This window comes from Falco punctatus (genome assembly GCF_963210335.1).
Source record: "Falco punctatus genome assembly, chromosome: 2".
In the NCBI taxonomy this organism is placed as follows: Eukaryota; Metazoa; Chordata; class Aves; order Falconiformes; family Falconidae; genus Falco; species Falco punctatus.
The window spans coordinates 31,209,526-31,237,285 of NC_137581.1; the positions used below are offsets into that span (position 1 = coordinate 31,209,526).

General features: G+C 41.2%; 1 protein-coding gene across 1 annotated transcript; it reads right to left on the reverse strand.

The window, feature by feature from the left end:
• On the reverse strand, nucleotides 1-27,760 carry ITM2B (integral membrane protein 2B). The gene is made up of 6 exons (XM_080375132.1): nucleotides 27,520-27,760; nucleotides 10,299-10,427; nucleotides 7,966-8,172; nucleotides 5,857-5,967; nucleotides 1,977-2,127; nucleotides 1-724 (listed from the first exon to the last, which is right to left on the reverse strand). The coding sequence occupies exons 1-6, from the start codon at nucleotides 27,616-27,618 to the stop codon at nucleotides 636-638; spliced, it is 786 nt and encodes a 261-aa protein (XP_080231258.1). The 5' UTR covers nucleotides 27,619-27,760; the 3' UTR covers nucleotides 1-635.

Genomic DNA, 27,760 nt, shown 5'->3' on the forward strand with positions numbered 1-27,760 from the left:
TTTTAGACAAACAGGTTTATAAGGTTTATTTTCCATTGCACATACATGGATTATATACAAGTTAGTAACATAAGTTACTTCTTAATTTTCTAAAAGATTGTTACAGCAAACACCTGCCATTTTAAAACATCAAGTCAGAAATCAATCTAAAAAGGTAAATATGACAGTATTTTAAAACCAAAACAAATTGCACTTAGGGAGAGTCAAATACAGGTTTGTCTATACGCTGTAACAAACTATATAGCAGGTAATATTACAGTTAGAAGTAGCTCTTGCAGTCCATTTGTACATTAATAATTCTTTTCAATTTTACTTAATTAAAAACTGGTGGATATTTTGAAGACTTTCTCTTCTTCCTAGTATTCAAGATTGATCACATGAAATGCACTAGCAACTAATTCTTTATACAATTGCTATTCAAATATAAGAAGAACACCACACCTGAAAATAAGGAAAAAACTAAAACATACTGATTTTACATGTATCATGAGATGAGAAGTATGGAACATGTTCAGCAATAAAGCCCTGTCCACTACTTACATGAAAGAAGATTTTAAAAAATAATCACTGCACACAATACAAAGGGTGGGGTCATACTGTAGTTTTTAAGTCTCCTGTAACAGTAATATTCCTCATTACTGTTCACAGATGACTGTTTCCATAGCAAACCTGTTCTCAAAGTGTCGAATCTTTCGGCAATTAACGGCTTCACGCTTCTGAATTCCTGTAGTAGTAAAGAGCAATGGAGGGTAAACAGAAGAAGTGATGAGGTGCATCACAGACATAATAGTTCTACATTTGCTGAAGTAAGATGTCACCCAAAATCAGAACTACCACCCTCTCTGATCCCCCTCTCAGAGGAAACACACACGGGCACACATTCAAACATAGGAAGTCAATAAGCAGGCAATGACCCTGAAGGTGTGGTGAACCAAACTGCAGTGTTAGTTCAGTTAAAAACAACCTGCCACACACACCCCCACTGGCCAGTCTTAACCCAGATCAGTGCCCAATCTCCCTCTCTCTGTATCCGTAAAAATGCCTGTGGGGACATGAAAGAAGGAACAGCAAAGGAATAAACGCTACAGGCAAAATGAGTGGACTAGAAGTATTTAAACAACACCACCTTGGATTTGCAGAAAGACAGAATTTAACCCAATTTTAGCTAAACTAATGCTCACTGCCAGCCTATGGTCATCCTTTATTACCACAGGATCAGCATACTGAATGTTGAATTGGATTTTGCTATTAGGATATTTTACTTTTTAAACATTTTTCTAAATTATTTTTATAAAATGTACTTATTTTCCATATTTTCCCAAGCAGTCAGCTCCAACAATATGACTAAAGCAATTAAACTGCTTCAGCGTGCATCACATCACAGAGTTTTTAATAAATAAATAACTCTGAGTGAAAATTTTAAGGCAGTATTTAATAGCTTGTCAACATTCTTCCAAATTATGTTTTTCAAACATTTTCCATGAAGGAGGAACAAGCACTACAATTCTCCTGCAAACACAACTCTTACTCACATTTCAGTGATGCAAATAGCAAGACGTGGAACCATTTATAGATTCCTTTAATGACGAGAAGAACCTGCAATTCTGTACTTGGACTACAAGGCTATGGCTTCTCATATATTAAAGTTTTTTTTGGTTTTGGGGTGGATCAAGAAACAAGATTAAAGCAAAGCATAAACGAAAGCCTGAACCCCAGAAAACAAACCCATGCATACACACACATTCTAGCAGCTCCTAGCTCACTGGGCCCTTGAGCACTTTTGCACAATAAAAAGACGTATTTCCATACCTACACAGAAAATATCAGATGTACTTAAGCCCACAGAGCTGGTTACTGCAATAAGTAATGCTGGCTTTAATAAGAGTCATTCCTTTCAACACAATCAAGCCTATTTATTGAACTCGAGTGGCACTGAAATTTCTGCCAACACAAAAGATCGCAGGAGGAACATTTACCTTTCATGGCCTCTTTGCGCTGTAGTTTATAGGTTTCCTTGCCACGGCAGAGGCGGTAAATAAAGAATCCCAGCTGATCCACGTTTTCAATACGATCAGTAACAATCATCTGTTCATGAATCAAATAGGACTGAGGCAAGTATGTTCCAGCCTGTTGAACAAAAATGTAACAGCTCTGTCAAAAGCCATCTCTACATAGTCTTAAGTAGACATGAAATACTTTGAAATGTGTTTCTTGAACATGGCTGTGACATGTTTTCTTTGATTTTTTTCAAAATATGTATTACCTACAGAATTTTCTTCTAAATGTGCAAACATGACTGCACTGCACTACAGAAATATGTAATGATGATCTTCAAAAAGGTCATAAAACTTTCGCTGATGCCTATGCCCACTGCCCTCCTGCTACAGTAACGTCAGTCTTCATCAGAGAAGAAAGGTTTATCTCCCAGAAGCACCCACTGTCACGGGTAAGTCCTGCACTTAACATCAAAACTTCTCACTTAATTAACAGCCCAACAGATCTCAGTGGGAACTATTCCCGAATAGGAGTTAGCATAAACACGTTCTACATGGAGACACCCTGGCTGATGAAGCACGCCAGCTGCAGTGTACTCCAGCCGCAGTCCACAGGGTTTGGGAAACCTTGAGCATATTCACAGCTCTCAAGCTGTGGGGTCACAACTCTCCAGCCAAATGCAAGACAAGACTACCTAGCTATTATGTCTGCTCCCACAGCTGTTTATACGGAAAGGTATTAGAGAGCCATAGTGGTATACCAGCGTTAAGGCAATACACTGAAAAAGTGAAAAGCCATGACGACATGCAAAGGCTTCCCAAGCCTTTTCTAGTCCCATCAGTGTTATTTTGCCACAGCTGAAATGATGGAGCAATCCGTCTCTGTACACACCTCACCATACACAGCTGAAGATGCACATACTTAGCTATCAGCCAATTTCCTAATACTGGCACTGGTAAATAATCATCAACTTTTTTAAAATATCACTTAATTTAAGAAATCCTGTAGTGTGATTCTAATTTATGGCAGTAGAGAAGGTGTTGCTTGCTTTCTAAAAGTAAAATGATCACTTATTATGGAAACAAATTCAGCTTCTGCAGTGTAAGATTGCTGTATTTTTTTATTGACAATAAACACTTGAAATTTCCATTGCAAAACAAGACTATCTTTTCAGTCCAAGCAACATGTTGAGAAGAAGCTGATTAAATGCTATTCTTTTCAGTAACGAAAGGATCATATAAAATTCACTTTAGATTATGAAAATTTTCTTCAGCACATACTACGAGGAAAACAACAGTATTTTTTTTTTTTCTTTAAATGACAGCTTGGAAGACTTCACACTCCCGAATTATCCCATTCGTTACTTGCTAATTAAATCATTGTAAATTACTGTATCTTAACCCCTAGTCTCTTCAATTTCAGGAGGGTTCCCTGAGGAAGCCCCAAAGAAATGCAGCAGTGCAGGGCACCGGCAGGGTGGGCAGTGGTACCGAGGACTTAGAGCAGCCTGCAAGGACACTCCTGGGCTCCTGCTCTCCAAACCACAGGACCTCCCAGGATCTCCCAGACCATCCTGTGGACCTGGCCTTCTCAGCCCTCCCTGAGGGTACCAAAGGAAAGGGAGCTCAGTGCAGGAACCTCCTCTACCCACCTGCTACACGAGCATTTACCCAGCACTGGGACCCAGCACAGCCACAAACACCATCCGTCACCTTTGAGACATCCTGTGCATCAGATGCGGTTAAAATCGACCAGTTGGCTCAACAATGGGAACAAGGTGGATGAACAGATAAACCTGGGTTTTCAGCCTCATTTCCCAAGGAAAGGAGGCCTTTCACTGTCTGCACATTCAACCAAACTGCATCAATACACAGAAATGTGGTTCTTTTTTTAAAAAAAAAAAAGAGCTCAGAGCACCTTCATTTGCATAAAATGTCCTCTGCATGTTTTCAGAGCTCATTTTAATGAAACAAGTCCTTTAATTCATGCATTTTTCTTCCTTGTGCAACCAATGTGACTGCAGGACAGTGAACAGAAATTTACTCACTTTATGCATCTGCAGAATAGTTCCCCAAATTTCAGTTACAAAACATTTAGCCTGATTTTGTGAGACATCAAACGCCCACCAGTTTTTGTTAATACAATGAGAATTAAACAGATGTCTCACAAAATTAGGGCACTCACTGCTGGGGACAATGATCAAAACAGTTTGCTTTTGCACAGATTTTCAATTAAATGCATGATGCCTGGTTATCCCTCTTACTTGCAATCCACAAGCATATTTGATTTAGTACTAATGACAAACCAGGAAATTAACAGATTTTAATACTGCAATTTGTGTGAACTAAAAATGGAAACAAAACTGCATACACAAAGTAAAAAAATAGGGGGTCACTGTGTGTTACAGAGAGTTACCACGTCATCCTCATGTACAGGAAATTAAAGTGTGGTTAAATCTCAAAACCGGCAGCAAAAAAGCAGCAGAGGCCTTACTTGTGAAGGCGTTTTTCACATGGAATTTATTTATATACACAAACCACTCAGAAATGGCTAAAATGGTTCCTGGAGTCCTAATTTCAAAGCCTTGTTTGAAAGATTCAAACCCAAGATGGTATAAACAATTCCAAAGTTACAAAAGCCCAGTAAAATAAAATTTAAAACTCTCCCCCCAAATCTTACACACAAGTTAGCTTATTAGCTCTCTTCCCCACCTGGAGTGTTTTGCTGTTCTGGAAAGAAACCAGAGGGCTGAAAAACAAGGTAAATACTATTCAAATCTGCACACATATGTAAGTTAAAAAAAAAAAAAAAAAAGGATGATTCATACTAAATTAGTAAGAGACCCCATTAGATTATCTACTTGGGCCTCCTCAATTTCACAGGCCATTATGTTTCACCCAGTTACTACTACTAACAGAACAGCATGTCCCTGTGGTGGCAACAAGCCAGCCAGCACCAGCACCACAAGCCCAGCAGTAGTGTTCAATTATCACACTCTGCTGGGAAGTGATTAGGAGCTCCCAGAACATCATACTGCAAATTCGTGTTTGGTTGTTCAGCGATTGTGGTACCTCAGTCCTTTCCACAGTTCTTGTTTTTAAGGACAACAAACCTTGTTCTAAAGGTCTGGTTCTTGCAGAACCAGGAATCTGGCTATACTAAAAACCCTCTTGCTTAAATGGCCTTCACTAATCATACAATCCAAATCCTGACCACTCCTACAAAACCTCCCAAGAAACAGGAAGATCCATCTTAAGGCTGCTGGAAGCCTCAGGAACTCATGCAGTGCGAGTCCATCATACCTAGTGCCACATCTGATTTGCCTGAGCACACAGCGCAGATCCAAGACACCTCACGTACACTACCCTCAAGCCACTGGAACAGTATGAAGTGGGGGCCAACGCTAGGGACCTGTGCTTTTAGACAATGCCCGTGTCAAAACAATTTCCCAGTATATCTACTTCAAGCCTCTCAGCTAACCAGCCTAAGAGTCCAGCGCATATATGCTTTATGGAAACTTCAGTCACAATGCGTTATAAATTAAAAACCACACAGACTACTATCAAAGAGTCTAAGTACACCACATTTACGCAATTTTGTCAGCCAAATTTGTAGCACTGAAGAATAAAATCAGGTTTACCTTCCTCTGAATTAATAACTCCTTCATGATTGTAGTTCATTAACTAAGGTTATAGACTTTTTTCCTTGCTTTGCCAAGATCTCTAGTGATTAGTTAATTTTTTAACACGTGCACCTTGTGTGAAAGGTAGAGTTCAGGGGCGGGGGTGTGTGTGTGCAGAAAAAAAAAAATATCTCCTTTTTCTCTGTCTTAAGAACAAATTACTTATGATTTAACCATACCTTGATGTTGATGAGCAGCTCCAGGAAATTTTTTGGTGGCATAACAACTGAAGTGTTCAGAGGAATCACATAGCACTTATCCAGGCTAAGGTCAAGATAGGCAGTGAGCCTCTGTTGAGGAAATACTTATTTTAATCAAAATTACATGAACATCCCAAAATTCACACACAGACTTTGCTAACTGCTATTGCCTCATGTTGTTCTTCAGATTATTGTTTTGTTCCCTATAAAGTGTGTCCAACAAACTGCAATTTTGAGAGTAGGTAAATGCAGAAACAAATGGCAGTCTTGATGAGTTTAAATCTTTTTCTTTTTTTTTTTTTTGCACAAGGCAGCAGGCAATGAGTACCTCAAATACACCTTTGTAATTTCATTACTGTAGTGTATCTGAACCGTTACAGAATCCAGTACAGTATTCATTTATTCCTAGTGCCTGCGTTTTGAAACAACAGAGCAAAAGCCTTGCTCTAATCTCCACACTTTTATTGTTGTGTAAAGGGGAAATGCTGCTGGTAAGAACAAAATACAGAAAGAAAAAAAAGACTGTTACACATAATGCAATAAAAATCCTTTTATTTTCAAAAATACTACCGACTTGAAGTGTTAACGATTATTCATAGCTGAATTATTATCTTTATAGTACCTGAACTGCAATATTTGTCATGATGTGATAAAAACAGAGACATAAAAGCACAGGGAATTATCCTGATGAATCCTATGACTCTGTTCAGTGAGCTGTGTTTTACTGCATCTGTTCTTGCTAAAGACATTATCTCAAGCTGCTGAAAGCTCTAAGGCTGCGGACATATATGAAACACTGAGCATCAAGAACCCAACAGTCAAAATAGCACCAGGACAGCAACCATCAGTGCAACTAATCTCATTACATGGAAGTAAGTGCTGAGCCTATGGCAAATTATCCTCACACTGACCTTTAGAGCAAAGCCTTTAACCCATTAAATCAAAAAGTAAATTTGTAATATTATATTGTTCCTGTCCACTTCTTAGATACCGCTTTTTTTTTTTTTCTCTGGTTTTCACTCTTCAGACTCTTTGCTCTTAACTCTTAACAGAAGCTCCCTAAAAATATTCAGGAATATTTTTAAATTACATAGCTTGAGTAAGCAATGTTTTCCTCCAAATCTGGTTATGAATATTTGATAGATAGCACTCATTTTGCCTGGAAAACTTTAAACTGAAGCTTGCATAAAAAAAACAGGACACTTCCCTATTCTTCTTTTCCAGCCTTGCTTAAAAAAGCTGTTCAGTGAAGTCCTCAAACATTCACAGAAATTTAGCTTTCTGAAAACCAGCTGTAGAACATTTCATCGCTATCAGACAGCTTCCATCAGGCTGATACAGAAAAGAAGGGCTTCTAATTGTTTTACGGCTGTCGTTAATACCAAGAGATGTAGGCCTGTCAACTGCCTTAGCAAAAATTCATTACCATTGATTCTTATCAAGTTTTCTACAAAAAAGGAAGAAACTACTAAAAATGCTTTGATACCCTAGTTCAGTGCCTTTAGGAACACAGGAGTCGTGCACAAGATAAAATGAGCTTCAGCTAGGCTTCCTACAGCATCTGGCAAACCAGCTCTCTTCCATGGTCGGTCAGCCGGTCACTTCCTTCCCTTTCTGCTGCTGCTTTGGGGTTTTTGAGTCACGCGAGGACAGCACCTCCGGGGGTGCTTCAACACACCCAGTGGTGTCAGACACAATCAATCCCTTCCAGTTGAGGTCAAAGCTATGACAGCCCTTTCCAAACTTTCCTCAACACCATAACCAACTGGTCAAACTCTGGCTCAGTGGACTTAGCACAGCAAGAATTTTATTTTCTTTACTTCCCCATACTAAGGAAAGGAAATATCTCTAAGATTTCTCCCTTTCTAAATCCAGAACTGCGTTTGCAAATGGTGATTTACATACTACCTCATGATGACTCTATAATGCTGTACTTTGTATGCCCAGCTAATAACTGCTTGCTGCTGATCAAAACATTTCTGCTGCCTCCTCCACCACAATAATTAAGGAGTACATTTAGCAGCATGACTGAGGGGGAACATTTTTCAAGTTTTAAATGCTTCCAACTTTTTCAGAAATATTTCTTACCCGGTGGAAGTCATGGACGATATCAGCAGGATCGCTATCAGCAAACTCGGGGACTGGCACACTGATAAACTCAACATCTTCCTCCTCCAGGATCTGAATATTTTGCTCAATCGTGTGGTAGCGAGCACTCTGAGCCTCTGCCCCAGGCTCAGGTAAACTTAAGCCATCTTCAATGTACTTTATTCCACAGAAATACACGCCACCCTGCTAAAAAAAGTAAACAACCAGGCAAGAAAAACATCAGTCGCCTAGGAGTTTAATATTCTCAAAGCACTGTGGAGACGAAAAACTTGTCAGACTAGATTAAATGTTTTCCTTCTAATTTGATTCATACACCAAAGTAGGAGCCAGTTGCTATCTACAACAGGACCATGAGTAAAACCTTGATTGTATTGAACCCAGAGGGAGTCCTTCCCTTTAATTCAAAGAAAACAGGATTCCAAAAGCTGGTTCTTAAAATCTAGTCTTCTATTTTGCATCCATTATCTGTGACACACTGTATTTTTCTTTTAGAAAGACAATGAAGTTCCTACGTCTATATGCATGCATATTATTATTTATTATATTATAATTTAATTATGATTAATTATAAAATATTATTTAACTGCAGTCAATAATTACAATTCAAAACATAGAAACCGGTCATCCAATTGACCTTTAAAAAGCAAGTCTAACTCTAAAATTGGTCCTCCTTGCAGCAGTGAAGTGATGACTTCAAGAGTCTTCTTCCAACCTCAATTATTCTGTGAAGCTGCTTAGTTTTGCAATGCTTCAGAAGTTTTGAACATCAGTTTCTAAATTTTTTTTACCAGTTTTAAACCCCAAAAGGTAATAAAAAGAAATTAAACCAACCAATTTGTGTCCTTCTGTCACAGTACACATGGCAAGTTACCTATGTGACATGTGAAGTACAGTTCTGTGTCAGAGGAAGTCATAAACCAAATTTATAGGCCTGACAGTTTTAGAAACATGCAGCTTACACATATGCATATGCACATACCATTAATTTGAAGTTTTGCATTGAAAACATGTCTTCAGTGCAATATTAGCTCAATTCCTGAACATTTCCTTCAACCCAGATCTGACTCATAAACAAATACCACAGGTTTGAATTAAATGGCACTTTCAGGTGGATGGCATGTGAAAGGTGGAGCACCATGGTTCTAAGCACAGATGAAACATGCATTAGTAACACAGCAGGCCTTCAGCTACTCTCATCTCGTTAAATCCACCAAGATACATGCTGTTTAAGCATCGTTTGCAGCACCAGTGCTCCCCTGTAAATTATGTTAACATGATAGCCAACGAGACTATAAACTGCAAGTTCAGCTAGAATTTCTCATGTCTCACTTTGCCTTCCACATCAGCAGCTACTAAAATGGAGAAAAATAATAATCCTGGTAGCAGGGACAAGAACACAGAACTTCTGTCTTATAAGTAAGTGCAATAACCAGTGGGCTAGAGGGATTTATGTTTTGCTTATACTCTCCCTTTCTGACCCCATGAATCTTGTAACCCCAGCAGTTTCTGAAGGAGGGAGGGTGTGCTTACGCCATCTGGGTGACAGCTCAGCACATCCAGTGCTGCCCAGTGACAATTCACCCTGAGGAAGACAATATTTAACTGAGATCTCCCATGTTTCAGGTAAATGCTCCACTTCCCTGGCACCACTGCCTTCACAGTGCTCCTCTTGCAGCAGTGCCATTTGTTCAAGACTGAAAATACTGTTTTCTCAGAGGTCTAATCTTGTCAGCATGGATTAGACTTGACAGAGCATGTTTAACTACCTTGACTGTGCTTTCCCAAGTCCCCTGCAGGGCCTGTATTTCTTATCCCTGTGGAAGCTGGGAAGGAGAGCCAACGCACTGCTGTAACAGGCAGTCCCTTTCCTGTGCATGAGCAGTAGCGCATGCATCCGCATGCGTCCAGGAAATCCGGGATCAAACAAGGAAGCTTTGAAGGGGTTAATGCACTTCCAATATGCAGCACTTTGAAACAGGAGAGAGAGCAGGTGAAAATCTGGGACACCGCTGGAGTTCCTAAACCCAAGTCCTATTTTAGATATAATCCTTTCTCTGCAAAGTAAGGTTTTCAAAAGTGCTTTTCTTTGCCAGCTTTGCTCCTGCCCTCACCTGCTAATAGGTAACTTCAGAGCAGGCCATCACTTTGTCTTTAGAAAAGCTGAACTTTTTTTTTTTTTTTTTTTTGGTGTGTGTGTGGTGGGGGGGGGGGGAGTAGAAAGACTATCTGGTTTAGTCTGTTGCTCCTCTTCTGAATGTAAGGCATAACAGAGAAAAATACAACCATCCTATAACAAAATGTATTTGACTTACCTGGAATGCAAAATATTTGTACAGATAGGCACCACCCAGGATCACACCAGCCAGCATAAAGGCCAATCCAAAGCACATGCACCAGCACCAGGCCCTCCTCTGCCCAACAGGCACAGCATCCTCAGGGTCCTGCAATGCACCAGAGAAAGACCTTCAACATGCTGTTCTCAAGACACGTATGACAGCAAATGCTTCAGGCCCAGCAAGTACAAACACTGCATCCATCAGAAAAAGCTATATGCACTTTATCACAATTGGTTGGAAACTTATTTTATTTGGTAAAGTTTAAAAAAGATCTGTTCAACTTGAGGTTTACGAAGACTTGTACCAACATTCACTTTTAATGCTATTGTCACCGACAAAATCAGCAGCCTCAAGGAAGAGAAAAATCTCCCAAGACACCTAATAACACACAGTGAACCACTTTACAGATTGCAGACAGAAAAATATCCATTCTCAGGCAACCTCCATGCAACAACAGCAGAGCAAGGAAGTCAATTCAGAAAGGTCAGATTCTTTTTTATCTTTGTATATGCAATTTAAGTGAACTTGAAGAACCAACAACAGATCAAAGGTACTAAGAGCAGCAAATTATAACCTTTTCTATGTTTTCATCAGGACGAAAGAGACTTTACCACCTCTTTGCTTGTGGAATAATATGACTGGGAATGAAAAAAGATGCTTTTTAAGTTGTTGTTAAGGTAGCTTTCTGTTCTAAACCAGCATTGGCCATGCCTCTATCTGCTGTTTGGTTAAGCTAAAGGAATGACAGGACGTTTCCCCTTTGGGGAACTAGTTTGCATAACCATGCAGTCCCCACAGGCATCCTAAGCAATGAACTGCTGCTTGCAAAATCTTTCCTCTATCAGCCACATTACAATGCTCTTTCTTCCTCCAAGTGTTTGCATAACTTACATCCAAAAAAAAAACCCAAAACCCAGGACCAAAAACAAAGTAAACCTTATCACTGAGTCACCCTCTTCCAAGCCATGATAATCCTGGGAAAATACAAGAGTTAAAATAAAGACAAAGCAATTCATTGCTCCTTTGGAACCAAAAAGCCAACAGGGTAGAACGATGACCAGGGCAAAATCATTATGGCCAAATAAACAAAAAAACCCAAACCAGAAAAAGGAGGAAGGCATGAGGGAAGCGCGTGTGAGAAGGCACTGATAGCTATGGTTGTCAGTGAATGTTCTGCTTATGTGAGGGTTTTGCCATATTTGTTAATTAGGGTGATTTCCCACTTGAACAAAGTAGTGGGTGCAGTCCCCACACTGCCTGGGCCCCTCGGGGAAGGGATTCCCCCTCATCTGACCGAAGCCATCTAAGCAAATCTGACACCAAATGGAAAGGGGCCCCTCCCTGCAAATGGTGGGGATAAAGAGGAGCTTCCCGGGAATGACTCATCCCAACCACCCCTGAGAGGGACAAGCAGTCTTTTGGAGGGACTTACTTTTTTTTCACGGATTATCGAGGGAAATTCCGTGGTTAACAAACCAGGTAAATTCATATGTAGCTAAAATTGAGCTATGCGAAACCCACCTTTACAGTACACTGCAATTATCTTTCACGCAGAAGTGGCAATGCAGCTTCTTTGCCAGGCAACAGCTGCCAAAATCCGATCCAGAAATATTTAGTCAAACTGAAGATACTCCACAGATTTTGTTTTACATTAGCGTGCAAACTACCACAGTAGATCAGATTGTAAAATCTCCATCTTTGGAGGTTTTCAAGACTCAACTAGACAAAGCCATGGGTGATCTTGTTTTGGCAAGCATCCCTGTTTCTAAAGGGATGCTGGACCAGGTGACTTCTAGAGGCCCCTTCCAACCAACTTTTCTGGGATACATTACAAGGCAAAGTGAGCGTGGCTAGAAAACAATTGCTGTGGACTGACAAGACAAGTAACAGCTGTTAAAATTTTTTACACTACTAATTATTTAAGGAATTCAGTGTAAAGAATTACAGGATTACTAGCTGTGTGGTTTTTAACCTGGCTGTTTGCAAATAGGACACAATACCCATGGTAATCTAATTAACTTTCAGGTCAGGTTAAGATTCACTGTGGATTCTTCTATAAATCACCTCAATTATAAATCTAAACCAGGTAAAACAAGGATTTTTATTTTTATGTTGCCCTGTATCATTAGGTAACTATTTCCCTAGATATTTCAAAGCATAAAGGACACCCGACTGAAACTTTTTAAATAGTTGTCATTAAAACTGTTGTAAGTTGATGGCAGAAAAACAGATAGCAGACTGGCTCCAGGATACAATGCCAAAATACTCCCTAGTGAAGAATATAAAGAGTATCTCTATTCTTTCCCAGTGCTGCTTTTACTCACCACACCCCCACCTTTTTTCACTCTAAGCAGAATTATCCATTAGTGGAATAACTGCCTCTTCCATTTTTATATCATTTTGTAAATTCAGAAAGAGTAACAAAACATGCATCTGGGAAATGGCGCAGAAGGCACAGACAGTGTGAACACCTACCTGGAAATGGGAATTAATGTCAAATTAATTTTGCATAGGCCACAAAAATAATCAGAAAAAGGAAAGTAACTTTTACCATGTTAGGGGGAACCTGAAGGACAGGTTTATCAGTATTCCACCCCAAATAATTTTGCTTTGATATACGAGATGACAGATCTACACAACAAGTCTAATACAACTCTCTCATCCTTTACCACTATTTCTGAAGGCATCCCTAGCAGCGGCATGTTAAGCTATTTTGTATTTGTAGTTGCCTGTTGCATTGATTTGTCCAAATTGATTTGTCCGCCTTCTGAAAAGAGCACACCAAATTTAGAGCAAGAGTTCCAACCCAGTTTAGCCTCTTGCTTAGGAGAGTGCATGGAAGTTCTACACCTCAGTACACAAGCATTAGGTAACCCTGAACACATTTTATGCTGTTGAAGGAGAACATTGAATTGATGTCATCTTCTGAATCTGAAAACTAAGTACATTATCAAGCAGCTTAAAACCACCTTAAATTAAAATATTATGAATAACCTACTAAAGCTAAATTATACTCATTAGTAGCTGTGCTGTGGCTAAGCTGGCTAAGCTTTTGTATTGTTGTCATGACAGCTTAGTTTTTGGGCTGAATTGACCCAAAAGAGTAATTCATCCCTCGCTATATAAATTTGACCCTCTGCACTGCAAGAGAAGAAAGTGCAATGGACACTCTGCCTCCTTCCAGGTGACTCATGTTCTGAAAGAAAAAACTTGAAGTGAAAGTGGATCCCCACTAAGAGGGACAGTGCTGAATTAGCACCTTTCCCCACATAGTTACGACTCCAGTTTGTTCCCTGATAGCAGCACTGGCTTCTGAAGCCAGAGCACAACATGAGACTGCAGCCTCACTAATATTTCTCTAGGTCAGCTTTCCACTGCCAGAAGTGTCTGACAACAGAAAGCATCATACACTTGAAGTGAAGACTGACCTCTACAAATACGCCTCTGCTTCTGCAAACAGTAATAATTAATCATTGCTGTTCTGGTCCTTTTCTTTCCCCTCTTCTGCTTCATCCCTGCCCCATGTACTTCAACTCCCTGGTGAATCCTCAACCTTAAGATGATGCCACAGAACTAATCTCCTCTGATGCAAAATGCCTTAGGAGGAACTGGATGTAAGCCCAATACTGGCTTGTTTCCCTTGATGAGATGATTGTTCTAATTGGAAAACATTTGATTAGCCTGTTTCCTATGGACAAGACATGAAACAGAAGCATCTCTCTGCCACTTGTACACTACATCCTACAGTGTTAAAATTAAATGGTTCAGAACTTCCCAACCCGAATAGTTTCAAGCTCCGCAGGAACAATCTTCCTGCAGACAGAAAATGAGAAGTATTAAATTCTCTATTATTTGAGATTGGCAAGCTTCAAAACTGTCATCTTCTCACAAAGAAGTTAAAAGATAACTGTAGCTTTCAGTAAAGATTCCTTCCTTCATCAGTGACCACAGCAGCTAACGTAAAGCTGCACTCTGTCTTGTTACTGGAATCATGAAACACTTTGGAGGTGGACAAATAACACAAACTATTTACCAAAGCACCTTTCAACTACAGAGAGATCTTCACATGAACATATTTATGACAACTAACATTAACTGTTCTGGAGTGAATCAAAAGAAAGAAAGTTAACACACACCCACACCCACATCCCCAAATCTGCAAACATTAGCAGTTATCAGTGGGTACTAGCCATATATTCTCTTGCGCTTTTCAGTTCAATTTTAATGCTACTTTTTTTTTTTTAAAAAAAAAAAAATAAATGCTGAAATGTCAGAAGGACCAAATTCATGTTTGGGGTAATATCACAAAATTCTTCTGTTAAGCTCCAATACTGAGCCACAAATGTGTATAATTAGACTTGGTAATTACTTAGATTTTCCCCTTGTGGCTTTTTGTACATAGTGGAATATAATTGCTTTAGCATTTTAAAAGTAAAGCAAGTCTAAAAACTTGCAAGGCATATGTCTAGTTCATACTAAAATGGGTGAGAAGATTATCAGACCTTGTTCCTTTGCAGAAATTAAGGACACATCAATTATATGACTAAAAAAAAAATAATCATATGGATCAATTAGGTAAGAATCACCTAACCAGATACGGTGGACATGCTGTGGGGAGTCCAGAATATTCTATCACCATCGCTATTCAAAAGATAATGGCCCAAATTTAAAAATAGGTAACGACAGCAATAAAAATAATTTTGAGAGGAGGGAAAGTCTTTCAGAACCAACACACAGTCCTTGATTCACAGAGAAACCAGATGCAGAGTGTTACTGAGTATTATAAATATTACTAAAAATGTCTGCAGCATACGACACAAGCCATCCATAATTATGCATCTGAGAGTAACATCTAATATATATACACACGCGCATATAAAAGCTTACAATTAATGTGGGTAGAACTGGCTGGAAGCTGTTCAGAACAGTTTTCTTCCGAGGTGCTTTAGCTCACATGGATGGACAGAATGCATTGGACAGAATGCACTGGGGCAGACTTCAGCTTCCTAAAGGCAAATATTGACCAACTGCAGCTTTAATTAGTGGAATGGGGAGAAGGGAAGTTACTGATGATTCCCTTAAAGTGCTTTTTAATGAGGGAGGCTAAAAAGTCTTCAACTAAAGTACTGACCAATGGCTGCATAAACTGAATTTTGTTGGTCAGGCTTGCCTCCTCTGACTTGTAAATCTGACATCTGTAGAAAACCCTCCTAAAAGACAGTGAATTTAAAATGAACTTATTTTAGAAAGAGCTCTGCATTCCTCCCGTGGTATTCCTGCCTGAAGACTGCTCCAAGCCGGGTGTTCTATTTATTACTTGTTGCAGATGGGAAATTAAGTCAGGCTTTTGCAAGACTCCTCACTTAGCAGATGCTGTGAATCTGGAAGGCCATCATACTGATCTGCCCCTCAAGCAGCAATTTTACGCTTCCTAATAAAATTAAATTTAAGTTTTAAGTACAATGATCTTTTAACTTGCTAGTTGGAAAAACAGACTCTATATACAATAGATGCTTCAGAGATTTTTCGCTTATCACAAGGAGTGACGTACTTTTTCTACTCAGATGATGAAGCCTGGAAACAGGCTATGGTTGTTTACGTGCAGTTGATATCTGAACACTGCAACCCTTCTGTGACAGTACTGCCAGTTCCTCTTCTGTCAAGACGGACAGGGACTTGTCCATCTGGCCAAAGGCTCTCTGCCTACAGAATATCATGAAAACCAGACCTCAGTTCTGGTTGCCTGCTGTAGTCACGTAGCCTGGATAACCAAGGAGATTCATTTATTAGAATTATCTGTTAGGCAGCTGGTACTATTAACCTCTTCCTGCATTTCTAGTATCTGTGTATGTTCAATAAAATAATATTGTAAATACAAAGTCTGTTGTACAGCACTAGGAAATCCAGCAGGGAAAAGAAATACATTCCAAGAGCTTTCCAAAATCCAAGGTCATTCTGATATTAGTTGAATGCTACCTTTCACCAAATAACCGGGGTGTTTTATTAAAAAATGAGGTGTCTGTCAAATTATGCATGTCATGGTTCAAACATCATAACCATCATGGAATAAAAACATCAATACAAGCAGCCAGGTCAAGATCATCTTTAAAAGGGCATCTGTGCTAGCAGGTAGGACAGCAGCTGCAAGTATTGGGAAAGATGGAGGCAAAGGGTGAAAAACAAATTAGAAAACAAGTGAGAAAAGGGAGGCAGGAAAAACTAGAGAGAAACGTGATGGAACGTGAAGAGTTCCATTTCTCTGCAGGAAGTCAAGAAAAATTACAACTATAAAGTGAATGTAAAGGATATGAATCAGTGTTCACAGAGCTACACGCTAGTGGGACAATAAAAGAAGTGTATCTTGGAAAAGTAATCCTGCAACTCTTTACTGATGTGAGTAATCCCGATTTACCTAAACGCTGCCTTCAACTTCAGAGGCAAGAGATTACGAAACTTGTTAGCAGCCAACAATTAAAGAGGATGGGTAAAGAAGGAAAAGAACTCTGTTTAGTCTGCTGCTTTGGTTGAAACTGGGAGCAGCGTTGTTTTTGTTAGCTTTGGTCTTACATGGACAAGAAAGTGGGGGGAAACAAAAAAACAACCAACCAACCCACAAACCAAACATACTTATTTAAATGGCCTGAAAGTTCTGTCTTTGCAGACCAGGCAAGGACTCTCTTCAGGTGATTCACACTCACAGCTTTTGGCTATATCCTCATCCCAGGCTGTGTACAGCAATTGTACAACTAACCACAGATGATACATTACCAGTTTTCTTCAAACTGTGTTCCCCAAATCGTTCCTCTTTTCTCTGCCCAGTTCCAAGACCCACCAACTCCCTTCGCTCACCACCAAGCCCGGTGGTTTCAAGTCTTGCTGTAATTTCCTTCCTGCCCTGTGTCTATGCCCCCTGTACTTCTCCCCATCCCAAAGCAGAGTTCTCTGGTCTCCGCCACATGCCAGAGTACCAGGCACACCTTATTTCCATTTCCTCCCTTCACTACTGCTACAAGAGAAACCATATCAGTGTCCTACGTTCTTAGGAAGATGAGCTGGGCTGTGGCCACAGAAGTGCTTTATCCTGCCCACCAGCCAGCACTCCTGTGTCTCTTGTCCTGCATTTTCACTGTAAACACTCAGGGCCAAGGACTGCCTTCCTTTCTGTGTAGCAATTAGCACAAGATCTTATTACCCTCTTATATGCTTTCTGAATGTGAGGAAATACTTTTTTACTGTGTGACCAAGCACTGGCACAGGTTGTCCAAGGGAGGCTGTGGAGTCTCCATCCTTGGAGATATTCAAAAGCTGTCTGGACAGAGTCCTGGGAACCAGCTCTAGCTGGCCCTGCTTGAGCAGGGGGGTGGCCCAGGTGACCTCCAGAGGTCCCTTCCGATCACAGCCGTTCTGTGATACACAAAGACATTTTTTAAGTAACGCTGATACTACAACAGGCAGAGGGTTAACAAGCCTAACCACTTGCTTCATTTAAAAAACAAAACCCCAGGAGCACTGGGTCTCCTACTAGACAAGTAATAAAGCTCCATACATGCTTTACTTCTTTTGGGGCTTTATGATTCTTCTGCCTTCTCCCCCACTGGCCCCTTGCCCCCAAAATGAAACATCAAGAAAACCTACAACACTTGGAAAAAGTGTTGTCTTTAAATGCCCAGATGCTGAATTCAGAAGTTCTTGTGCCTCTAACAGCCACAGAAATCTGCAATTGTCACTACTGTAACAAACACAAAAAGTTTTCGTAAGCTTGGCTAGTGAAGAGGTGGTGGAAGCCAGATTTTTTTATGATACATAAACATTGATGAGTTTACCTGTAATTTTCATGAATTAGAATGATGGAAACTTGTTCTGCATTCCACGCCTATTTTTCTCAAGTATTTTAAGAAAAGAGAAGTGTTCTGGTGCAACACTTTCCAAGTCATAGACCAAACTACACAGATGAAAGCTTGCACAGGTATCTGGCAAAAGGTGCCAGAGGGTTATTTATTTTTTAAAAACAAGAAACTGCAAACCTAAGAGGTTATATGGGATGTTTTTCAGAATGCATTCTGATTTTAGAAAACAAAATCGCTACACCCTTTACGGTTACAGCACCTTAAACACTGCATTTCATTAAACTGTCCAGTTTTGAAAAATGCTTCATTTTTTACACATTGCCAAAATAAATCCTTTTCTCCAGCTGCATTCTTTGATTTATAATCAACTTGCATTCTACCATACTTATAAAACCTACACTAAATCAATCTGTAACTTTAAATGCAATATGCCTCTCGACTTTATCCTGAATTAGATCAATGTTTGAAAACAGGAACCTAGAAGGTTCCTATTCCACTTAAAATGGATCAATACTAAATTATCTTTTTGACCTTGATCGTTCCAGTTCCTGTCTCTTCCTTATCCTGCTCGCTTATGTCTGAAATTTCTCTGCTTTTTTTCCCTGCCTGAATCTCAGACATCAATATGATGGAACGCTATGTGAATTTAACCTAGATTTCTCTCAAGGCTATTTTCCCAAGCGGTGTTGGCTCTTTCACCCAAGAGATCTCATTAGCATGCACATATGCACCACTGAGCCTCAGAATTTAATAACTCTATTCCCAGTTCAGCCACAGATGGTATGTCATCTCAAGCAAGTTACAAACGTCGTGTCTCAGTTTCTCTCAAAAGCAGAGTCTAGCATCACAGAAACCACTGGGGAGGTCTCTACTCCAGCCTCTTGCTCAAAAGGAAAGCGGACTCTGAAGCCTGTCCAGGTCGCTCAGGGCTCTTGTCCAGTCAAGTTTTTAAAACCTCCAAGGACTGACACTTCAAAGCTTCTCTGGGTAACCTGCTCAGCATTCAGTTCTCCTCATACTGAGAAATATTTTGCTTATACTCAGTTAGAAGGTCTCCTTTTTCAATTTATGGCCACTGCTTTTTCAATCCCCTCCCCAGGTGCCAGGAGGCTGCTGTGAAGTCTACTCACAAGCCACTTCATCTCCAAGCTGAACAAGCCCCATGCCCTTGGCCTCACATATGCTGTCACCCCCGACCATCGCAGTGGCCCCTACTGGACTCACACCAGTTTGTCAATGTCAATTTTTGGATTGGAAAGCTCTCAGCCTTCAGCAATACCAGTGACTAGCACCCAGCTGACTGTCCATCAGGAGCCCTGGGTCTTCCTCAAGCAGAGCAATTTCCCAGCCAGGTGGTCCGCATGCTGTCCTGATGGAACGCATGAGTCTGCTCCAGGTCCATGACTTTACATTTTTTATTTCTGAAACTCACAAGGTTTTGTTCAGTCCCTTCCTGTAGCCTGTTGGGGTTCCTCTGAATGGCAGTTCTGCCCTCAAACCAACACACCTTACTAATACATATATCAGTGAATTAAGATGCGTGGTACCTGTACAGCAAGCAGAGTTCCCCAAGTGGGAGCCATTCTGCATGCAAATACAGAATAGCATTTAATTGTAGCACCTAGGAGTATCAGCACAGAAGAGCTGACCTTGAAAGGCTCACATTTAATTATGCTCTCTTTCTAAAGGAACTGTTGGAACAATCTAAACTGTTTCACTGCAATTAGACTATTCAAAGCCTGAAGTGGACGCACTCCACTACCCAGCACCTGGAAGCATCACACCTTGCAGAGACAGATGCTGGCCAGTGTTCAAACACCTCAGCGAGAGAGCTTCCCAAAAACCTCAGGCAAGACAACTCACCGCGTTGTGCGGCAGCCTTGGAAAGTCATGTTCAGCCTCCCACTCTGCAAAGGGTACTGCGTTTTCAAACATGTAAATGCAAGGGTTTTTTACGTAGATGGTATCTTTTAAAATAAATAAATAAATAGATCTTTGTGATTCAGCAACCACGCAAGATCCACCTGAGAGATCATAGTCCCTTCCCAGGTATGATCTCCGTGTGCTTTTTTGCCAGTCATTCCATCGCCTCATTCTACCCTCAAAACAGCAGAAAGCTGCCATCAAAAGCAGGAGTTTACTGAACCCTAGGAGGAAGACAACCACAAATTATCCAAGGGTTTGCATTCAAGGAACTCTACTCTTAAAATGCCTGTGGGTTTTATTTTTCTGTGTATATATATAAAAATACTATATACTTAATAATATATAAACTTTATAAATATACTTGTGTACACACACACACAGACACTACAGAAAGGACAAGCAAAGTATCTACTTATTTTTTCCACGGCCTCTATAATAACTGTTGGGCAAATGTTACTTGACTTTTTTTTCATGGTCAATGTCATACGGCAGTTGCACAAAGGACCCTTGCTTGTAAATGATGCATGGATCACTCAGGAGCTACTGTCTCTCTGTACGTCCTTTGTGGTCCAAACCCTAGGCCACGTGATGTCTGCTGCAAAACCATTTCAAAACCATTTCTGACTTTATTGCAGAGCTCAATCTTATTAATTATCTCATTCCTTTGGTTTACCACATCTGTAAAATTAGGACAGATATCTGAGTTTTATAAATTAGCATGCTTTTCATCTGTAGATTCAAAGTAATTTCCACTGAGGATAAAAAGCAGCACATAAATAGTAAGAAAATGAATGTTGTATAATTCATATGGATCAGGAGACTAAAAACAGATAATGCTAACCTTTGTCAATCATAGCGCGGGGGGGGGGGGTGGTGGTGCAGGGAATAAAAAAAGGAACTTAAGCAATAAGTAACAGAACACACCACTACTTATCCCAGCTGTAGTTATGGTTTTGGAAGCACAAAATAAAGAACATTTAAAATTAATAGGACTTAAAAATTCAGTGTTTGCTTTCGAAGATATTTCCTGAGAGTCACAGAAAGAACTATTTTCTTTGTATGTAAGCTCTGTGGTGCCTGTAGCTAGTGGCTACTGGATAGAAAATATGTATAATGCTGACAAATATTCCAAAACTGCAACTGCAGAAGAGTTAGCTGGAGGCAAGTATGCTTACCCTTCTTATACCTCCCCTCAAATAACCATTAGCATCAAAACTTGTTAAATTGCTGATAAAAAAATGGAAAGAAACACCCAAGTAACAGAAAATTTATTTATTTGAGTCTATAAAAAAAAACAACTGTTAAGATTACATTTGCAAATGTAAACATTTCATTACAATACTTAACAGGGAAGAAACCCTATATACACATTATATTTTGAAATTAAACTTTTCTGGAAATAGACATTCATGTGTTGGATTAAATATTCATTATAATGGAAGGAGTCTAAACCATTTCCCTTGAAAATATTGGTGATTCCAAGAACATTTTCTTTCAAATGTTTGCCTCTCCTGTAAAGTTCAGCATTTCATCTTGATCCACATCTTCAGAAATGAATTAATTTAGCTTTTCCCACTGAACAGAAATTTTGGTTCCAACAGCCTCTGTTTAAGTAGTATTCTTCAGACCACTACACAATGTTAATATCCAAACTAGTTTCTTGAAGCTTACCAGAAAGAAGAGTATTGTAGCGCAGAAAGACAGGAGTGAACACAAGAGAAGTATTTATGGCATTAACTATACAGCACAGGAGTTTTTCCAGATATTGCACTGTATATAGCTTCAACTAATTACAGAGTTTTCCACATGACAATGTTGAGGAAAACAAAAAACTCTCCAAATACATTTTTTAGGGCAAGGAGCCTCAGCCAAATATAAATTCGTTAATTTGAAAAAACAAACTATTTAGAACTGCATAAAGTATTTGCATTGTCTCTGTGTTCATCCCTGCACTGAATTCATATAAGCTGTAATGTACAGACACCAGCTCTTGCTCAGTCAGCCAAAACCACAAATGATACAAACAACTGACAAAGCAGTTATTACAAAGGTCTGGTAGAATGCATCCTGTTTGAAATATTATTCTTCTGTGAAATGGCTGTATTTCCCAACCAAAGTTGTGTATTTGTTATTCAGGTTGGGAAGCGATGAGAAACAGAAAAGGAAATGAGATAGGGATCACTGACAGAACTCCTCTGTCCCACAAGTTCATTTCCATCACTGGGGGGATGAGGATGACACAAGCTCTTCCAGATCGCTTTTTGGATTTTCTAATTCCAAAACTCGCTTCAAAATAGTAAGAGATTCTCAGAGGAGTACCACAAATTTTTAAAGATCTTGGGGTTTTAGCATTGTCCTCTCAATTACCAGTAACCTCTATGAAACAGCTTCAGCAGCCAAATGCCTCAAGACCACAGCCATCTTATTTTCAGGAAGCTGCACTACTTGGCCAGTAGCACAGATTCACCATGTAAAAGGATGCAGGGGGTGACATCAGCCACAAGGCTTCTTTTCTTAGGAAGAATTCTTCATCAACACCTGCCACAGATCTTCTTTACATAAGCTCTGTTTCCCTGAATTTATGCTTGCAGGTACCCATAAAGCCAAGTAAGTAACAGAATCCTGGGTACCCTTTGTGTCTGAAACTGGAGGGTTTTCATTTGAGGTTTGGTGGCTTTGCATTAAAATCTCAGCGAAAGTCAGGGAGGAGAAGGGAGAATTAAGTTTGCTACGATTTTTTTTACTTCTGGTCCTCTTTTAAACAATCATGCTTTAATCCAGAATCCCCTGACAGACAGCAGAAGCCGGCTGGTTTAATGACCCACTTGCATGACAGAAAATACATGAAAATGCAAAGACTGCTCCTTCCCCAACGGCGACAGATGAAAGGCCTATAGCCTTCCTCCACTCAGATTTTCTATAAAGAGAGTAAGGAAGCTCCTCCAAGAAAAAAAGAAACCAAAACCAAACCAAACAACCCCAAAGCCTCCATCTGCAGACATATCCCATGAGGTGAGAAAGGCTGCTTCCCTGACAGCAAAAAAATTTAAAAATCACTATTTATTAGTGTGTATACTAACATAAATAGCACACATGTTATATAGTATTTACATATTTTTACACACGTACAGAGTATAGCAACTGTAAACATAATACCTTCATATTAGAAATATCTAAGGTCAATTACACAAAATCTAAGGATTCTTCCACATTGAAAAATAGTGCTCATCAGTTGCTCAACAGTATTTCCTAAGTGGACCATCTTACTCTTTGTTACAAGTGCCTATTTTAGTATGCTTTAGAAAAGATTAACCTAAACTGAAAAAAAGTAAGATTAGAGTGCAGAGTAATAATGTTCTCATAAGAAATAAACACAGAAAGCTGCTGCTTTCAGAATTCTTAACATTTACACTTTCACATTGAACTCTCTCCAGATCCAAAGGTCAGATATGATACATACGTGTGAATCCACAGCTTCTGCGCACAAAGCTGTATTTGGCAAGTATGCGCTGAATTGAGCACCTCAAGAAAAAAAAAAAAAAAAAAGGTTGCCATCTACCCCAGCAGAAGGGAGCAACTGCCTGAGAGTTACTGAGTGCCCAAAGAGCTTGGGGGAGGACTTAAATCTATTGAATGGACTCTGCAAAATGTCTGGAAACTTCAACTATGCTCAGAACCATCTTTGGCTCTCCAAAGATCTATTGTAGGAAGAAATGTTAAAATACCACACATGGTTTGTTTGTTGGGAAACTGGGTCATAAAACACCCTATTGTACTGACAATGAGCAAAGTGGAAAATTAAATGCTGCCTGAAAACCTTCACTAAGAGTATTCTGTATTTTGGCCAAGACTTAAGGCATAGAAGTATCACCCCAACAGCAGCAGCAGAGTTGTAATGGCTGCCTACAGTATGAAGCCAGTTTCACAACACACAATAATACTGACAGGTGATTTATGCTGAGACAGGATTAGCACTCTTGATTTTTAAACTCCTTTTTAAGTAGCATACTCCAATGCATAAGACCGTTGCCTTCTGCAAAAGCTTTATTAAGCTCTTGTTCCCCTGATACATCCTGTACTCTTCTCCCATGTTCCTCTCCTCCCTTCCCCAAATAATTTCCTATTGGTGTCTGCATCAGAGGTTACTGGGCAAATTTTGCTTGAGACCAGAGTATTTCTGTGGCACATCATCAGCATATTTTGGCCGCAAACACTGTTTAATAAGCCCTAGGAAGATTATCTGCTTGACAGTAATCCCACGATGGCAGACAGAGTAGCAGTCTTCATAACACTGTGCTGGGAAAAGCAGCAGAACGAGGCTGTTCAAAGGACTAGTCCAAAAGCTCATTCCACAAATCTGTTTTCTGGATGCTTCAGAGTATTGGGCTTTATTAATTAATATCTCTCGCTCAAATCTTTGGAAGTGATTGATGATAAAATTCTGGATGTGCAATTCTGCCTATCCTCTTCCATTCTTAAAGTTTTCCCTTTACTTCAGTCCAGAATGCCTCCCAGGACTTTCATCATAAGATGTTGTAATATTTTTTCAAATTCACACTTGTGATCCAGATCTATTTATTGTCCTACAGATACAATGTTGGTAAAGATACTGGAAAGGCGAATTCACTCTTCTATATACATCCTCATATTGCCTTCAAACCTCACTTGAGGCTCAGGGTTTTCCAGCAATGAAGTGACATGAATCATACATTTGTTAGATGTGGTTTATTTTTCCCCTTCCCTCCGATGAACTGCATAGGCAGTAGAAGTTCCTTGTGGAGGGATGGGAAAAGATTTGTTTCTAATGCATTTGCATTAAAGAGGGCAAAGGTCAAAAGGCATATCTTGCACTTATCTCAAAGGTATGTTTTACAATGGCCCTCAGTTCCATTTTTTTTTTTGTCTGAGATCTAAGAATAAATTCCCAGACTCAGAGGTTCAAATACCTCTGCAGCTACATGACATGAGCTGTTTCAGTATTGTCAATCCTGCACAGATTGCATAGCCTTTTCTACTAAACTACAGATGACGCTACTGTACTCAGATCTGCTTTTATTTACACTCTAAAACACGCAAGCTGGAAAAAAGCTTATTCAAGAGAATTCTGCACACTGGTAGGTAAAGGTCTGCAGTTCTGCTGAAAAAAAGACGGAAATGTGTCAAAGAGAACGTCAAAGGCTCGATGTCCCTTAAGAGCAGTCATTTGCTTTTGGAATTTTCATCTGTACAGAGCATCCGCTCCTAGCGTGCTATTTTAGGACTGTTTTAAGCCTTGTTCAGGCATGTTCATCCCCTGATAACAGTGCAAGAACTTATAAGTAGCTACTGTGAGACCAGACCACCTTTTGACCTGCTTAATAAATGTTTGCAAGTCCCACTGCTGGGCAAGGAAAGCAGTACCAGGGCAAAGTTAAGGCAGATCCTGTATCTTACCCTCAGCTGCAAGAATTTACAGCTCTGTGTTAAGGAAATCACAGTGGAACAACACACTTCCATTAGTATCTGGACAGGGTCAGGAGGATTTGCTCCCCAGTGTACAATTAGCCAGATGTATTTTGTTTGTTTAGCAGTTGGAACACAAGCCAAAATTGGTAGGCTATCTGGAAACAAACATCATCCAGGGCAGATCTGGATTCCAAGGTAGTATGAAAACCCCATTTTCTGGAACTTGTAGTCTGTGTCTTGCTGACGTGCTCAGTGTCAAACCAATCACCAAAACTAGGGTCAGGAAGAAACTCCAAAGCTCAAGCTGGGCTCAGGGAATCCATTACCTTCAGGAGAAGGGCACTCCCACTAGGAACAGCTAGGCACACAGATCACCTAACGGATTTCCCATAATTGCAAGCAATTTGAGTAATGATACCATCTCATTTATTGTGGCACACTGTTCTAAGAACTGAAATGCTTTGCCCCCAGCTTTGTAAAGTGCCATACCACCAGTAGAAGCATGAAATTTAACCACCTGCTGTGCCAGGAATATATCACTAGAAAACATCTTGTGGTTCCCCCCTTAGCTTTGAAAGGACAGCGGATTGTGCAGGTGAAGAACCTGGCCCCATCACAATCAGAGGAAAACCTGCACCAGGGCACAATTTCATGCCAAAAAACTCAAGAGCTATTGTCTTCCCAGGCAGAAGTTAATCACAAAGATTTAGGAAATTAATTAACACTACCTCTTTTGCAGATCCAGTCAGGTAATTCAGGAGCCTGATGCACAAAAGATTGTGAAAACAAATGAAAACAGCAAGGCATGCTGTTTATGTGCAGCTGGCCATTTTTCAAGTTTTCATTCTCTTTTCAAAGAGCTTAGAGCAAATTACGGTACTCCTAATTAAAAACTGGTTTGATTACGGGAGCACAGAAATCACAACCAAAGAACTTTACATTCTGGGCGGTTTTGCACTTCAGAAACTTTAAAAGCCGTTGCTGTTCCGAGGCGCGGAGGGAAGGCGACGACGACTGGACTTTGGGTGCCGTTTCGGGGCGGGCGGGGGGGGGGGGGGGGGGGGGCGCAGCTCTTTGTTTCTTTATTTAAACCAGCCCAAGTTTTCCAGGCGAAGTTCGCCGTCACAGACAACCACCAGGCTCCGCAAACACGCTGCGGCACAGGCACGGCCAAGCCCACCTCCGACTTCACCCTCGCCAAGCGCTCTCTGCCCTGAAGCCTCTGGCGTTCCCCAGCTCGCCCGCCGCACTCAGCCGCGGGGACTAACGGCGGAACGGGGAGCAGAGGCGCCCCGCCGCCTCCCCGCCACACAACTTCCGCGCCCGAGCCGGGCGCACCGACGGGCCGTCCCCGCCTCTCCCCCCAGGCAGCGGCCGGGCACCGGCTGCGGGGCCGGGTGGGCGGCCGGGCTCGGCGCCGCCGGCCCGGCCCCGCAGCCGGTGCCCAACCGCGGTGGGCCGGCGGGGCAGCCCCTCGCCGGGCCGGCCCCCACCGCTCGCCGCGGCTCGGCGGGTCTGGACGGGACGCCGCAAAGGAGAGGAAAGCGCCCTAAAAGCCGAGCTGGACGCGGTCCAAGCGCTGTCGGGCTAAAAAAAAAAAACCACCCCCCACCCCCCCCCAAAAAAAAAAAAAAACACAAACAAAAAAGCAAACCACCACAAAAATCCCCGAAGTAGGGAGAAGCGGAGCTTTAATAAAGCTCGTTCTCCTGTCAGCCATTTTAGAAGCGTGAGCTGAGAGGGGCGGCGGGGCACGCCGCGGCGCAGCTTTCCCTGCTGGCCCGCCCGCGGTTCATCGCCGCAGGGGGGGAGGCACATAAAGAATAAAATCGTCCCCAGCGCGCGTCCCTCCCCTCGGCAGCGCCGAGCCGCCCAGCGGAGCGCAGCGGAACAGAGCGGAGCGGAGCGGAGCGCAGCTCCCGCCGCCGCCGCCGCGCAGCCGGGCCAGCCCCTGCGGCTCGGTCCCCCGCCGCCCTCACCTTGGCGTCCGGCGGCAGGATCAGCACCTGGCTGTTCTCCTCCTCCTTCTTCGCCGCCTCCTTCTGCGCCAACGCGGAGTTGAACGACACCTTCACCATGGCCGCTCCCCGACACCCCGCACGCAGGAGAAGGAGGACGAGAAGGAGCCCGAACCGGCGGAGCTTCGAGCGCTCCCTCCTGCCCTGCCGCCCCGCCGCTGCCGCCTCGCCGCGACTGCCGCCCCCGGCCCCTTGTCAGCGG